Source organism: Lissotriton vulgaris, chromosome 9 (assembly GCF_964263255.1).
Source record: "Lissotriton vulgaris chromosome 9, aLisVul1.2, whole genome shotgun sequence".
Lineage (NCBI taxonomy): Eukaryota > Metazoa > Chordata > Amphibia > Caudata > Salamandridae > Lissotriton > Lissotriton vulgaris.
In genome coordinates this window covers 1,114,344,791-1,114,360,413 of record NC_141697.1, presented here as the reverse complement: position 1 = coordinate 1,114,360,413, position 15,623 = coordinate 1,114,344,791, and the positions used below count along the sequence as shown (strand labels likewise).

The following is a 15,623-nucleotide window of genomic DNA, read 5'->3' as shown; positions in this document are numbered from 1 at the left end:
CAAACCCCATCCAGAATTAGTTTGATTTGGATCAGTGGCTTGATCATTTTTCATGGACTTCGAAGTCTTGGCTCACATACATTAGATGGCTTATGTTGCACCTTCTCTGATCTCACTGTGCTTCTTTGTTCAAAGCAAAACAGCCTTAACTTTGATTCTTTCCTTTAATGGCTTGAGAATACTCAGCATTATTACAGTGTTAGTTTGCTGATTATGTGTAGAGATGTACTACCCTACAGAATGGACTGTCAGTCCAGTGGCCCCTGAGTATTTTTCTTACGTCCCCTCTTCACACGGTCCTAGTTCCTAGGCACCTATTTATCATGCATATCTGTAAACTCTGTCAATTTAACAGAAATTAACCATTATGTCTGTTTGTAGGTAACAGAACTTTTTAATGTATCTGAACTATATTTGACCTACAGATGCAAAGCCTTTTCTTGGGGGCCTCTGAGTAATTCAAGACTATAGGTCAACTTGTTCTATATTAAGCAATATGGTATGCAGGTGAAACCAGAACTGGGTAGCACCATCAGAGATGAGAACTAAGTCCACCAGTATTTGTACCACCAGCAAGCTAAGCGATATTCATTTAGTTAACTTTGAGCCCTACAGGTGATGGTCACCACTTGTGAAACATTTGCAAGGGCTATGGTAACTTTAAAAGCATCTGAGCTGCAATATTTGTCAGTGTACCAGTGATGGCAGACAGAAAGACACAATATATATCTATTTGTAACTGATACCTGTGGATTTTGTGAGTCTGTAGCTTAGATTGTTGATAATGGTCCTTCTTAGGAATGCAATCATCTTTCAGAATGAAAACACGACCACCCAAACAAACAGGATGCCACTATTGTAGGAAGGGTTCATAATATGCTTTGAGTAGATCCTTGAGGCAAGGAGAGTTGCGCCTCAGGTCCCCAACATCTCATGGTGAGGCTTGGTTCCAGTTTATTGGAGACCAGTGCCCACTGGACTCTTTAAGTTGAGGACAATGCTGGCGTGTACACCAGTACATAGAAAGGTAATGTTTACCTGTATCTTGCGAACTACCGATCACTGTTGAGAATTCCTGGTAGCAAGTGCATACATGGCCCAGGGGCTGCCACAGTGGTACCCACCATAGACCCCTGTGGCCCACTGGCTACTAGTCAGAGAACAACAGGAATCTTGACCATAGGGATATCTACTGAACTGGAAACTACAAAGCAGATTCCAATGATCCCAGAATCAGGAGGATCTCCTCTATGCAATGACACTGGCCAGGGCTCGAAGCCCAGATTATAAATACCTCAAAGGAGGCAGGTAATCCCACTATGCGGCTTCGAGGAACACAGTGGGTGATGCAGACTGACCCTTCTCAGTTATGAAAATGATGGACATGGGCAGCTATCTGGGGTGACCTTGGGATTCGTAGGTAGTCTTGGTCTGTCGAGACAGCTTCCGCACAGTTGCTTCCCTTTGCTGGCCCATGGCTCTTTTCTTTGCATTGGCTCACTCCTCCAGGCATAGGCAAGTTCTTTCTCACAGGCAGGCTTTCTTACTGTGCAGGGCCCGCAGCAAGGTGGTTCTGCAGGCTTTCCACTGTGGGGGTAGAGTGGCATTATTTAGGTGCTCCGAACCTAAATAATTGAGATGTACTTTAAACCAGGTACTAGGTTAGATACCTCAGCATCTACTTCTTTCTGGTGGCAAGGCTTGGCCAATCAGGAAAGGCAACATCTTCAGAAAGCAGTGGTACTCCTCCAAGCCTCTGGAGCGTTTCTTCTAGTCCTGGAGCCGAGGTTTGTTCGCACTCTGCTCTGTTGTTCCTCATGAGACTGGTTTAGGCTGGCTCAGACTCATGAGAGAGAGGCTTAGACCCAAGTGAGAGAGGAAGAGAGAGAGCGCAATTACAAGGGGAAGCTTTGGTCACAGGTAGGAAAGGGTTGGTGTGCCTTCTGGAATGGGAAAACCTGCCTACCGCAAAGTGAAATTGGCTGGATGTCTTGTTATCTCGTCCACACCTCAGGCACACCTACTATCGGGAAGATTTATACATTCAGGCTGGCATGTCCGAGAGCACACCATCCCTGAAAATCACTAGCTACCATCCAATGCAGCACTTCAGCACTCCCCAGGCCATTCGCCCACAGTAAGCCCACACACACTCAGGATTCAGCACATGTTTCCTTCTAGCATTTTCCAATCATTATACTCACAAGGGACCCCAGTTTTCAGAGACCAAGCATAGCTTAACATAGAGCAGCCAGGAGACAGTCCCTGCACATGCATAAAGGTAAAAAAAATCTTCACCCCTGACTACAAATTACGTTGTCAACAATGTCAGTCTTACACTGTAGTTAATCTTCAGAACAGTGGGTTACATTGGGTATCTCCCTGAAATCAGAGCCCAGTTGGGATATCTCAGCATCGAGCCAACTGGCGGACCCAAAGAGAACTCTTACCATTGTCGATCTGGTTAGAAGACAAACATGCAGGGCAGTCCAGAAACATACAAGGTCAGGTTGACACAGCTTCACAAACCTTGCAGAGGCTTTTAGTCCCACCAGTAACTAACTGGTTCTTACTCTTAACTGTCACAGTCTGATTCCATTCGGTAAGTTTGGGTACTTACAATAGATTTAACAAAATGTTCAATCCTTGATTCGAAGGTAAAAGACATAGGAACTGTGGAATAATCCTTGCTGCATATGTGGCAATTACATGCTTAAATAGAAATGTGTTCACAAAGGCCTTGGCATACAGATCTCATTCCTATTTGAAATGAGATGCAGGGGGCAGTGATGAGAACTTCTCTGCAGCTATTTACCAGCTCGTTATACCAGATCCTGGCACAATGAGCAGAATGCTTTTTAAAGTTTCAGCTCACCAATGTAATCACTAAAAAGTGTACTTTTTAAGCCAGTTTATGAAGCGTGTTACATATAAACCTATATATTTGTAAAGTAACAATAAAACTGTGTAATACATTACAAAGCACATATACATATCTATGGGTGCAAGAAAACAGAACACAATGTAAAGTCTGATTGAATTTTCAAGTAATGATCATTAACTTTTTCCTATTTCTCTTTTAGTGGATTTGTACGATAAATAACATCTCAAAACGGATATATCTAAGTGAAAATCCTGAGGTAATGTTTTAGAGTTTTTTAGAGCAAGTGAAATAAAAAACAATTTGAAATTCTGGTGATCAACCGAAAAAATATTACCTTATAACACAATGTAGTAATGCCTTACAGAAAGGTGTCATTTTACCGTCTGTGAATATAAAATGTCTTGTATGCAAATAAAAACCAGAGTTTCTGACCTAGGTACTCTATTGTGTTCTTGTGCTTTGTTGTCTTGAAAGTACATACAAGCAGCATATTAAAAAACCTGCTTTTTAAAACATTTTCAAACAGGAAATTGCTGCCAGAGTGAACCAATCAGCCCTGGAGGCAGTTACTCCATCTCCATCATTCCAGCAGAGACATGAGAGCATGCGACCAGCAGTGTAAGTGGTGTAGTATGTTATGTTATGCTAGGCATTAGTACACTACTGCTTATTCAGAAGTCGTCCTTAAATATTGGTAGTTATGCTCAGTTTGCTAGCCCTTCTTGCGTATCCACAATGAGTTGCACATTGTATACAGTGTTAGGGTTAAAAAAATAATAGGAATGGGGGAATTGTGCTGAACCAGTTTTTTTCCAAATGAAAACATTTACTGACATCTGATGTGAACTGAAGACTCAGATGCGCTTTGTTGCCACCCATCCCCACCATTTGCACCTGGACCATTAGAACTAATAAGTGTAGGATAAACATTTGTGAATCACCTCAAAGTTAAAACTGGGTGGGTCTTTGCCACATTTGCATTGGATTTCCGGGTCCATTCTGCTGACAAGCTCTTGACAATGCTCGTTGATGTAAACTAATTTGATAACTCTGTGTGAGGAGTGTATGCATGAGTGAGCCTGTACTGTCAAATGTTGAATACATTAATATATATAGTACACTTCATATATTGTGTGTACGAGACATGTTATGATTTTCCGAGGTGCAAGTCAGACTTGCACCTGGAAAAGGTTGCATAAAATAGACTCTATGTGCTTAAGTGTTTTGAAGTAATTTTTGCAGTCTAAAACTAAGGCTATAGAAATAAGGCCTTTCTAAGTATTCAGTAATTGTGTATGTTAAGGCAAACCCAATGCATGTTGTTGTTGCCTGCCTGCCATCCTTTACTCAGAATTTTGACTTTTTGACTTCGGATTTTAATAAATAACTTAATATTGAGATAACGTTTTTAAATTGGTAGATACAAATCTGTTTCACTTTTCAAGCATTACTCTTTTTGAACATGTTTGAGTAGAAAGTATTGCATGATCTGAAATAAATATGAATCATTGCTAGTGTATTATTGTTCCTGTCTCCGCACCAATACAAACTTTTGTAACTATTGCGGGTTACTGGAATATATTAGTGTGTGATCAGAATATAGTAGTAAACAATTTCTGTGTACTTGTATTGTGGAAAGTATAAGAATGGCTAATTTGAGACTGGAATTAGGAAGTCAAAATATCTATGAAGTATGTATTTCACTTTAGCATTGATTATTTTTTCCTGTTTACTCTTTAGCCAAGTTCGGCCGCATACAACGCGCACTAACAGTACTGGCTCAATAGGATCAGATTCTTCAGCTCTAACAACTCTTTCCTTGGATTCCATTGTTGCTCCTGATACACCTATACAATTTGATATAATTTCTCCAGTCAGTGAAGACATTTCTGGTCAGGCCAGAACCCCAGGACAGTCTGGCAGGTAAGTGAAGTATTGAAATACTTATGATTGATATAAAAGCTGCTCAGGGAAATGTTGGGACAATAGATCTTTGTAGTAGTTTTCGATGGCTCTTTCACGTTCCCAACTTATAAGTAAAGTGGAATTACTTTAAGATCTAATTTTAATTTATTTAGATTTTGAAATCTTGTAAGATTACATTTTACCTTAGTCATAGGTGTCAGTAGACCTAAAAATTCTCCTGAATAAGGCACTAAAAGGAACTTGTTATTAAAGGATTTAGTTCTTTAGATGCATCAGTTGTTAAGAGTGCGTGTGCTATAACATTAAGCTCAATATCTTGAGTGCAGATTCTGTAATAATGTTAAATACAAATTAGGATTTATTGGGCTTAATATGGTCTTTAAGTTGATTGATCTCTTATTATAAGTCTCTACACCTTGTAACCTGACTTTTCCTTAACAAGGCTTTAGAAACCAGAGTTGATCACTTAAGGTAATAGTGCTCACATACTCTGATACAATGTAGTCCTTTTAGATCCTGCTTTTAGTGTTTGTGTCTAGGGCTGAGTGTAACCAATGAATCATCATTGTTTTGGTACGTTTTTACAAGGGTCATAAACCAGTTTCCCTTACTTGGGCATTATGCTTAGGAATTAGCTTCGCTGTGAGTAAATGACAGTGCCTTAAAGGGAACTGAACTGATACTCACATTCCTTATTGGATCACTGTGCAAACCAATGAATGCATGTCACCCAAACGTTTTGATCTGGAAGACCGTCTTTTTGGTGGGTGTGGCTTCAGCAACAGGGTAAATTAACTGCAGACCCTCTTAGCTTGTCCTCTCTTCACAGTGTTTTGAAATTATAATGTGTCCTAGTGGGTGAAACTCTTCCCCCCAAATGTATACCTGATTTCTACCTCTTATGGTTTTTTTGTGAAACCTTATCCTTCAAAAGAAGAAGAAAGAATGCATAGACAGGACAATTATTCACTGAATTGTCAGATTTGCTGAATTCCGATTGGAACACAACATATACATCTTCTTGCAAATTCCTTGTGTTAAAAACTTTTTCTAGTTCAAGACTGGATCTGGAAACTTTTCCTCTCTAGAAATATCTCTCCAGTTCAGCCAGGTGGTGACACACAACTTCACTCATGGCTCTTCACACCCATGAATTTACAAAGCTGGTCTCTATACAGCAGGGACCCTGTGTCATGTCCTTACTTTTTCCCACACCTAACCGAGACATACATGAAGGAACCAAACAGCTTAATGACACCAGACATTAATACAACATCAGTATCAAATTGAGTATGTTGGAATCTTAGCGGGAAAGCCGTATTTCAGAAGGAAAGAGGGGGGAATGTGCCTTGTAGATGATTCCCAAAGGAGTTCCCAATGCAGCGCAGGACTGAGAAGTGCTTATTAATCAAAGAAATCATGCAGCATAGCCCTAGCAAAATATCCACTACTTCAAGCCTGAGCTGCCATCCAGTCATTCTCGGCACAGGTTGCATACCTATGGGAAGTTTCTTTCTGATGGATATGGCAACTCCCACAGATTCCTCATCACTCGCTGTCCTCCTCTCTTGAGCATAATAATGGTTTCGTTTTTTTGTCTCTCTTGTTCCACTCACCATAACCTCTTTGAGGGCTTGCTGAAAAACTGACCACACTGGCTTCAGTGACACCACATATGGGACTTTGACATCACTTAGTCTTATTTATTAACATTGTCTAGTGGCAGCTAATGTTGCTGAAAACATTTTAGTGTTAGCCCGGAGCCTTAAAATAAAGATTTTCTAATCTGTTGTACCCATTAGAAAGAACATTACTGAAGGTAAGTAACCTGTCATTACATTTATGAGAGGGCTTTTGTTTGTCCTTCCTCCCCATTCTGCAACCATCAAGTCTCCAGTTTTTATAGGACTTCTCATCCAGCACCAGTAAAAGGGGAAGGAAAAGAGGCCAAACCAGCATTTAGCAAGTTGTTATACCATACCTTCTGCATCATTCTTGTGATGGATAGTTTGTAACTTAAGCTTGTTCATACGTGGTGCATGTGGGCCAATACCTTTCCTTTATTTTAGTATCATCCAGTCATAGAGAAACCTGAGTTGAATCACATGGTAGTACTTAAAAAACATTTGGACAGCCAAGGCCTGCTTTCTGTTTGTGCAACATCAAAAGATAACTTAAACTTAAGTATTTGAAGTATTTGTGTGATGTGGGAGGTTTAGTGTGTGGGGATGGTTTTGTATTAATGGTGAACAATCAGTTTCGTATTTTACCTTTCTGCCAATTCCTTAAATGCAATGTAATTGTTTCAAAACATAAGCAAAAAACAGCGATGTCCTTTTGTTGTAGATGCTTTCTAGCAAATATTCCAATATTGGCATTAATTTTCTTTTAAAAACTGTACATTTTTTATCAGAAGAACGAACCCCTTTGGTGAATCAGGAGAGACAAAGCCTGAATCTGAGGGTAAGGTCTGAGGATTGACTGTAAGATATAAACATGTACCTATAAATAAATGTTGTCTCATCTGCATTTAATTAAATTAATTAAATGTAATAATTCCAGCAAGCTACGTATTTCTTTAAAAAGATACCTTTGTGTTTATTTTGTCGTTAAAACATGCTCAGATCACCCATGTATGTGGAAATGAGTGAAACGGAAACATGATGTTTTTTGCCTGGATACGGCAGAGGAAAATTTAAGTACTTGTTTTTTCTAGTCTCTTTATTTTGTGCCCCATTTTTATTGATGTAGGTTATCATTTCACAAAGCAGGTGATGGCAAAGCCAATGGATTTTAGAAAGTGGTGTCAGTTGATGTTCTCAGAAAATCTGTATACTAAGTCCATGAACTGGTAGCTACAATCTTGATAACTTGTGTTCTCCAGACGTATGTACATTCAAAGTTTTGGAATCACATACTTTTGCATTTGTCTACAATTAGGAAGCACATGCAGACAAACTGTTGCTCATTGGAGGAGTTGACTTCGGATTGTTCTTTATTAGTTTTTGAATTAATAATCATTAATCAGCAATGCCTGATGGAGCTATGGTATGTTTGCAAGATTCTGTATTGAACTTGTAATTAGCGATGTACTTAGTAAACATTTAATTGTTTAACATGTAAGTGTTAGTTTTAGCATTGATTTATTGTAGTCAGATTTCCTGTTGGGGTTGCAGTGTGCCTGTTGTAGCATAGCGGGAAAAACAACTGGAGTAACCCCGTAGACCAGACTGAGATCTGGGTGTACATAAGTATGAGGCAACAATATCTCAATCGGATTCAATTGGGCAGCAGATATATTTGCATGTACAGTACATTACAAAAGATCTGGACAAGGAAAGAGAGACTCGCAAATTTCGATTTTCAAAAGTGCATATAGCATCATATATTTGGAATGAAATATAGGCAAAACAATCAGGGAAAATAAAGTAAAGTAGTAAACAGCACTTATGGCAAGTAATGCGGTGGCAACCCAAGGGGGCTTTGTGCACTACGTGATAGTGAGACAAACAGTGGCGGCGCAAGTGACATGAGGGTGAAAAACAGCGAATCTGAGCAGACAAGAAAATTAGAACCAATATATTCAGATTATAGGTTCCTCCTTGGTGAATGGATTATGGTAGTTAGTTTTGGAACCAAAGTCGGTAATGCGCCATGAGTTGCGCTGCAGTGCGGGTCCACGGCGTTGCCGAATGAAGGAAGGGCTGTGGGGAAAGGAAGCAGTAGGTAAGGGGTCTGGAGGGGAACCGGGTACGCGTGGGCGGAGCAACGGTGGTAGCGGGGGGGTGTAGAGTAGAGTTGGTGTGCTGGTAAGTGCGAAAGGGCAGAAAAGGGGGTGGAAAAAAAAGGGGGGAGAAGGGTGGGTCGTGAAGAAAAATATGGGGGCCGGGGTTGGAAAGGATAACAGAGGATAAGGGAGGTGGGAAGAGAGGTGGCTGGGAAGGAAGGGTGGGTAGAAAAGGTGCGAGTGCGGTACTTACAGTGTGCATTCAAGTCCAGAAACGGAGCCCCGTTCTGGTGGGAGGCGGAAGAGAGAGGATCATATGGAGGTTACAGTGATCCAGGGGTAGTGAAAACTGAAAGGAGGAGGGAAAGGACTATGGCAGTTGCAGTTCCTAAAAGGAATCTGGCGTCAGGGCCCCGCCCTATCCGGCTCGCATAAAGTGAATGTGGCTCGTTGGGAATCACGGAAAGGAATCCGAACGGGAGGAGAGACTTAACGCTGGAGTGGCTAACACAACCAGTTTGTAGAGGATACGGAACCTGTGGTGGAGAACCTGGGATTTCGTTTGGCAAACTGTGCATGTGTGGCAAGGATTTTATTACTGTATGAATATAATTATACAGAACGTGGATGCCTCCTAAACAACGGGTGTGCTCTGTGCACACAGGACAGAGCAGCTTCGTTTGCAGTGCAGCAAGAAGGGTAGACAAACCAGTAATTCAGACAAAAATAGCTTATGACCCTGGTGCAACAGTGAGTGGTAGATTGACATATGTATATAGAACCCAATCAACGGTAAAAGAGATAGACACACATGTTTTCAATATCAGGCATCTAGATGAATGGAAACCTACAGATAAATTAAAAGACCAACATAACAACATGCAAGAAATTACACCAAGGCTCTGAGGCAGAGTCCCAGTACAGTGTGTCACATTGTGTGGGAGGTAGGATCAGGCAGAGAACATTGTATTGGGCATAAAAATTTCAAGGAAGAGGAAAATAAGGAATTCTAGGTGTACAGGTGTAGTACGGTAATCTGAGCATGGTAAGGAAGCAATTGAGTCCAGGGGTATCAGAATTATATGGTACTGTTCCACTCGTCGAGTGTATTCAAGCCCTGATTTACAGAGTTACATATAGTTCTCCACTTGCACTCTCTACAATTCAGGAGGCTTTGGAGGTTCCCGCCTCTTAGTGGTAGGGTGGGTTGTTCAATCACTTGCCAGGTCATATGCAGTTCCGTGTGGTTTTTTTCAACAAAGTGTGTGACAAGTGGTGCTGTCAGGATTTTGCAGTGGATGCGACTTTCATGCTGTATAATCCTTTGTTTGATCATTTGGGTCATTTGCCCAATGTAAACCAGGTCACATGGGCAACGGATGGAGTATATAACATTTTGTGACCTGCAATTGGTAAAGGATTTCAAAGGGTAAGTCTTTGTCCCATGTCGGAATTCTTTCGTGTTCTGGGTCAGGTTACACACGATGCAGGATTGGCAGCGGTAGTGTCCAGTTACTGTTGGGAGACCCCAGGCGCTGGTTAAAGAGTCTGAGCCCTTAGGTCTAGTGGGCCATGTGATGGCATGTACCAGTTGGTTAGCAAGGTTTTGTCCGCGTTGGCATGAGAATAGAGGAGGTTGATGAAAGATACCTTGTGAACGCAGGATGGGCCAGTTGGGGGTAATGATTTTCTTGACCTTGTTTCTGCTAGGGTTGAATTTAGTGACAAATGGGATGCGGCTGTTGGTTCTCTTGGGTTGTGGAGTCAGCAGAAGATCGCGGTGGCAGTACCAAGCCCTTTTGCGAGCCCGTTTGATGAGTCGTGTTGGGTAGCCCCTGGCAATGAGTTTGTCTTGTAAAATTTCAGATTCCCTGAAGTAATCTTTGGGCCCTTTGCAATTGCGCCTAATGCGTAAAAATTGACCAAAGGGCAAACCATCCTTACCTCCACGTGGATGGAGCTGGAGTAATGGAGCAATGTGTTCCTATCAGTAGGCTTTCGATACAGGGAGGTTCAATCAGGCCCTCCTCTTTGTGGATGGTAATGTCAAGGAATGAGAGGTCATTGATTTTGCATTCCATGGTGAATTGGAGGTGTGGTTGGGAATTGTTGAGCCAGTTGACAAAGAAATTCAGGGTAGGTTAGTCTCCAAACCCTAGGAGCAAAATGTCATCTATGTATCGTCGCCAAAATTTAATCTGGGTGCGGAAAGGGTTGGTGGGAGTGAGGATATGTGTCACCTCCAAGTGGTAAACAAAGAGGATAGCGAAATTTGGGGCTAAACAAGCACCCATAGAGACACCCTTGATTTGAAGGTAGTAGTTTTCTTGATGGAGGAAATAATTATTCTCCAAGGCTATGCGTAGGAGGCTCAAGACAAATGGTGTGGGGATGGCAGTAGGTTGTGGTCTTGCTTCAAGCAGGTTTTCAATGACTTGGAATCCCTCATGGTGGGGGATATTGGTATAAAGGGACTCGATGTCTAGACCCACCATAAGTTCGGTCTCAGGGTTGAAAGGTCGGTCCTCGATATTTTCGATGAGGTCCATGCTGTCTCTGATATATGTCTCTGTCTGAGGGACGAATTGTTTGATGACAGAGTCAATATATTTTCCCAATGGTTCCAGTATAGACCCGCATCCAGACACGATTGGTCGTCCAGGTGGATTTGTGCTGTGCTACACTGTAACTGTAAAAACAACAAGTGATGGACCGAATGTGGATCAATGTCACACATTCCGTTCTGGGAAGGACATGGCTTTTGTAGTTCGGACTGGACTGTTCCCATGGGGCACAGGGTCAGAGCTGATTTGCATATCGCCATTGTCTAACCCAGGGTGGTGTGGAGTGCAAAAAAACGATGGATTAGGACCCAGATCTTTTGACTGGGTTAAATGTGTGACAATGATCCTCATTCGGTCCATCACCTGTTGTTTTTGCAATTCCGCTATAAGTGTACTGGGGATGCCCAGACGTGGGTCCCAGGCACTCCACACCACTGGAGTCAAGCTAGCCGGGCTGATGAGAGGTGTTACCTCAAAACCGGTCCGGTCCTCGGATGCTTGATTCCGTTCTGGGAAGGACATGGCTTTTGTAGTTCGGACTGGACTGTTCCCATGGGGCACAGGGTCAGAGCTGATTTGCATATCGCCATTGTCTAACCCAGGGTGGTGTGGAGTGCAAAAAAACGATGGATTAGGACCCAGATCTTTTGACTGGGTTGAATGTGTGACATTGATCCTCATTCGGTCCATCACCTGTTGTTTTTGCAATTCCGCTATAAGTGTACTGGGGATGCCCAGACGTGGGTCCCAGGCACTCCACACCACTGGAGTCAAGCTAGCCGGGCTGATGAGAGGTGTTACCTCGAAACCGGTCCGGTCCTCGGATGCTTGATTCCGTTCTGGGAAGGACATGGCTTTTGTAGTTCGGACTGGACTGTTCCCATGGGGCACAGGGTCAGAGCTGATTTGCATATCGCCATTGTCTAACCCAGGGTGGTGTGGAGTGCAAAAAAACGATGGATTAGGACTCAGATCTTTTGACTGGGTTGAATGTGTGACATTGATCCTCATTCGGTCCATCACCTGTTGTTTTTGCAATTCCGCTATAAGTGTACTGGGGATGCCCAGACGTGGGTCCCAGGCACTCCAAACCACTGGAGTCAAGCTAGCCGGGCTGATGAGAGGTGTTACCTCGAAACCGGTCCGGTCCTCGGATGCTTGATTCCGTTCTGGGAAGGACATGGCTTTTGTAGTTCGGACTGGACTGTTCCCATGGGGCACAGGGTCAGAGCTGATTTGCATATCGCCATTGTCTAACCCAGGGTGGTGTGGAGTGCAAAAAAACGATGGATTAGGACCCAGATCTTTTGACTGGGGTGAATGTGTGACATTGATCCTCATTCGGTCCATCACCTGTTGTTTTTGCAATTCCGCTATAAGTGTACTGGGGATGCCCAGACGTGGGTCCCAGGCACTCCACACCACTGGAGTCAAGCTAGCCGGGCTGATGAGAGGTGTTACCTCGAAACCGGTCCGGTCCTCGGATGCTTGATTCCGTTCTGGGAAGGACATGGCTTTTGTAGTTCGGACTGGACTGTTCCCATGGGGCACAGGGTCAGAGCTGATTTGCATATCGCCATTGTCTAACCCAGGGTGGTGTGGAGTGCAAAAAAACGATGGATTAGGACCCAGATCTTTTGACTGGGTTGAATGTGTGACATTGATCCTCATTCGGTCCATCACCTGTTGTTTTTGCAATTGTGCTACACAGTAACTACACAACCTTTTCTTCACCCCAATTACATTCTAGCTTGAAATTTACCATAGGGCTTACCTTTCTCAGAATTACAAGCTTGACCAATGATTCAACAAACAAATGTTATTTGGGTGTTGGCCCTGTAGTAGTACATTCAGCAATAATTATGTAGACAAAAAAGCTCACCATAAAAGGGTCTTCAATTAGCCCATAAATGTCAACTATTACTACCTTTCCAAGACCACAGAATACGATCTGAAACAAAGCCATTTTGACTTCAAAGAAGGCGTACATTAATGAGCACAAGAGGCAGAAATTGTGCATCCTTTCATAGACCATCTCTGCAAGATTATTAAAGACTTGGGTCTTGTAGACTTATGCTTGAGTTTTGATCTGTGCTTATATGCTTCATATACCTCACTAAGCAAGCTTGCACTTCCAGGATAGTGTAACCATTGCAGCGGCATCATGTGGTACAATCAGCAAAGGTCATGTGAAGGGTTGTGGTTTGGACTTGAACTCTCTCCACCCTTCCCAGTTGTCTTTTTTCCTTCTCCGTCGTAAAGGTTTGCTCAAGGTAGTTTCCTCTCCAGGCGGTAAACTCAACAGCCAGGTTTTTTGGCACCAATATCTTACCTACCTGTCCACCATTTTGTTCCCTCTAAATAGATGGATCCCATATCTTAAAATGGTGCCCTAGGTTGCAAGCTGAAAGTAGAAAACAGTCTGAGCTGGGATTATACTCACCTGAGTGAAACTCGGTCATAAACACAGAAGAGGGACTAACTGTCTCATTTGCTCATGATCTGGACAAATATGGGATCTCTAATTTACAACTCCCAACCCCCCAGCCTCTCCAACCCACCGCCCTCCCCCTCAGAAATATATCTTGTAAAAGCAGTGTGATACTCAGCCGAATATGAGCCCGTCCCTCTTCCTTTATATCATCAACAGCAGGGTTACGATGCTACTTCGCATATTTTTATGTTCACTTCAAGTGTTCTGTGAATCCACTGACTCTGAAGATAGAATAAAACTAAGTGGCCATCCTTCTTTGGAAATGTGTTTTGTCTACCATCTGGTAATCTTTGACATTTTCTTTTTTTATTTTCGGTGAAATCATACCTTTACTGTACAGAAAGGGGTGGGAGCACACTGCTGACCTCCCAGCACAGTTCACCCCATTAGCATTATGGTAAATGCAGTTTCTAGTGCATGCTTACTTGGTATTTTGCAGGAGTGTTCCACCAAAGTTGGTGCAGATTAGTGTTATCATCTCTAGACACATGTGTTTCTGGATTTTATCCGTCATCAGTAGAGATCAAAAAAACATTTTCTTCTGGGGTTGCGGAGCAGGCTGCCACAATTCTTGCAGGTCTCAGTACCTCTCACAGGCGCATCTCCACTAGGGCGAACTGTGCTGGGAGGTCAGCAGTGTGCTCCAAAACACAGGTTTTTTGTCATTTTTTTCCTTTTCCAGCCCTCCAGTGGGCTTCAGGCCTGATGTGCAGCTTTCCCCAATTTGAAACTGTCCACGCTGTTTTCACTGCCACACAGTTGTAACCGTGCAGTCCTGCCACCACATTCCAGGCAGGCGGTGACTCCTCCGCGCCTTTGACCGCCAAGCATTACATTTCCAAAAGGTGCCTCTTCAGACAAGGACGCTACTCCGTAGGCAGTGAGTACACTCAAAACCTTTACTTTTGAAAAGCTGCAAATCACAGCTGTTTTACCAGTCCCCGGCGCGTTTCAAAGCTAAAAGCCTCTTCGTCATGGAGCTGCAAATAGCAAAACATGGTACTGCCACAACTGTTTATTCCCAATGTGCATGCGATTCAGTGATGCATGCTGGTAGTTGTAAGCCAATTCTTCCCCACCATTGGGGTCCGTGTACATTTGCCAAACACAGTTTCTTTTGTCGTCATTTTAATTTTCCAGCCCTCCAGGCTCCAGGTGTGATGTTCAGCTTTCCCCAATTTGAAACTGTCCACGCTGTTTTCACGGCCACACAGTTGGAGTTGCGAGTGGTATATATTACTTTGAAGATTTTTCTTCATTTTCCCAGTAGAGGCACTCGTCGCAGGCATCCTCAACATGAGATCAGATGCTGAGTCACCACTGTATAGAGGACAACTGATAGAAATTATCTGCTCTGCATGGAAGCATCTGTGCTGTGCCTGGTCTTAGAGTTTGTCCATTTCAACCTCCCCCTGGAATACATCACCATTCTGTCAGAAGGACACAGGCCCACTACATGGGCTTGCTACACTGCAAGGTAAAACATGTTTGGTCACTACAGCATTTCCAAAAACTTGGACCCCTCAAAGCCTAATGTCCAGGACATTATCTGCTATACTTCTGCAGAATCAGGCGTCACCTACTCCTCAGTATGTTTACACCTAACTGCAAAATTTGCACAACCTAACTCGCAAACATCCAAGCTCAACACTAGATGGCATGAGTATGCAGATCATACGAATCTACAGCACTAGACGCTACAATCCAATGGTTACTGGGTAAGTAACCTTTTCCTTCCACAATCTTTAGCTTGGCATTTGTTGCCCCATTACGTGTGTCTACTTTATTTCATTATAATATCCCTTTCCTTCCATCTAAATGGTACAGAAATGCAGTTGTGCAAAGGAATTCTGTATTTAAAGGTATTTAGGAATTAGTGTAGAACTTTAAAGAGAAACGGTAATTCACAAGACAGGTGTTTAAAAGTTAAAACTAGGCTATCTGTTACATCTGCAGCGATCAGGCCTCACCTACACCCATCTGCTGTTGCAGCCTATATGCAAAACAGAGAGCATTCCTCCTTACGAT

At 42.8% G+C, this 15,623-nt stretch overlaps 1 protein-coding gene across 2 annotated transcripts in view; it reads left to right on the top strand.

Annotated features, from left to right (window-relative positions):
• Positions 1–15,623, top strand: part of APPL1 (adaptor protein, phosphotyrosine interacting with PH domain and leucine zipper 1) — a 249,693-nt gene that overhangs the window by 138,876 nt on the left and 95,194 nt on the right. For both annotated transcript variants that reach the window (XM_086939118.1, XM_086939119.1), the window contains exons 13-16: positions 3,084–3,140; positions 3,411–3,502; positions 4,625–4,807; positions 7,224–7,273. In XM_086939118.1, coding sequence (XP_086795244.1) covers positions 3,084–3,140; positions 3,411–3,502; positions 4,625–4,807; positions 7,224–7,273 — 382 coding nt within the window. The remainder of the gene's footprint in view (positions 1–3,083; positions 3,141–3,410; positions 3,503–4,624; positions 4,808–7,223; positions 7,274–15,623) is intronic.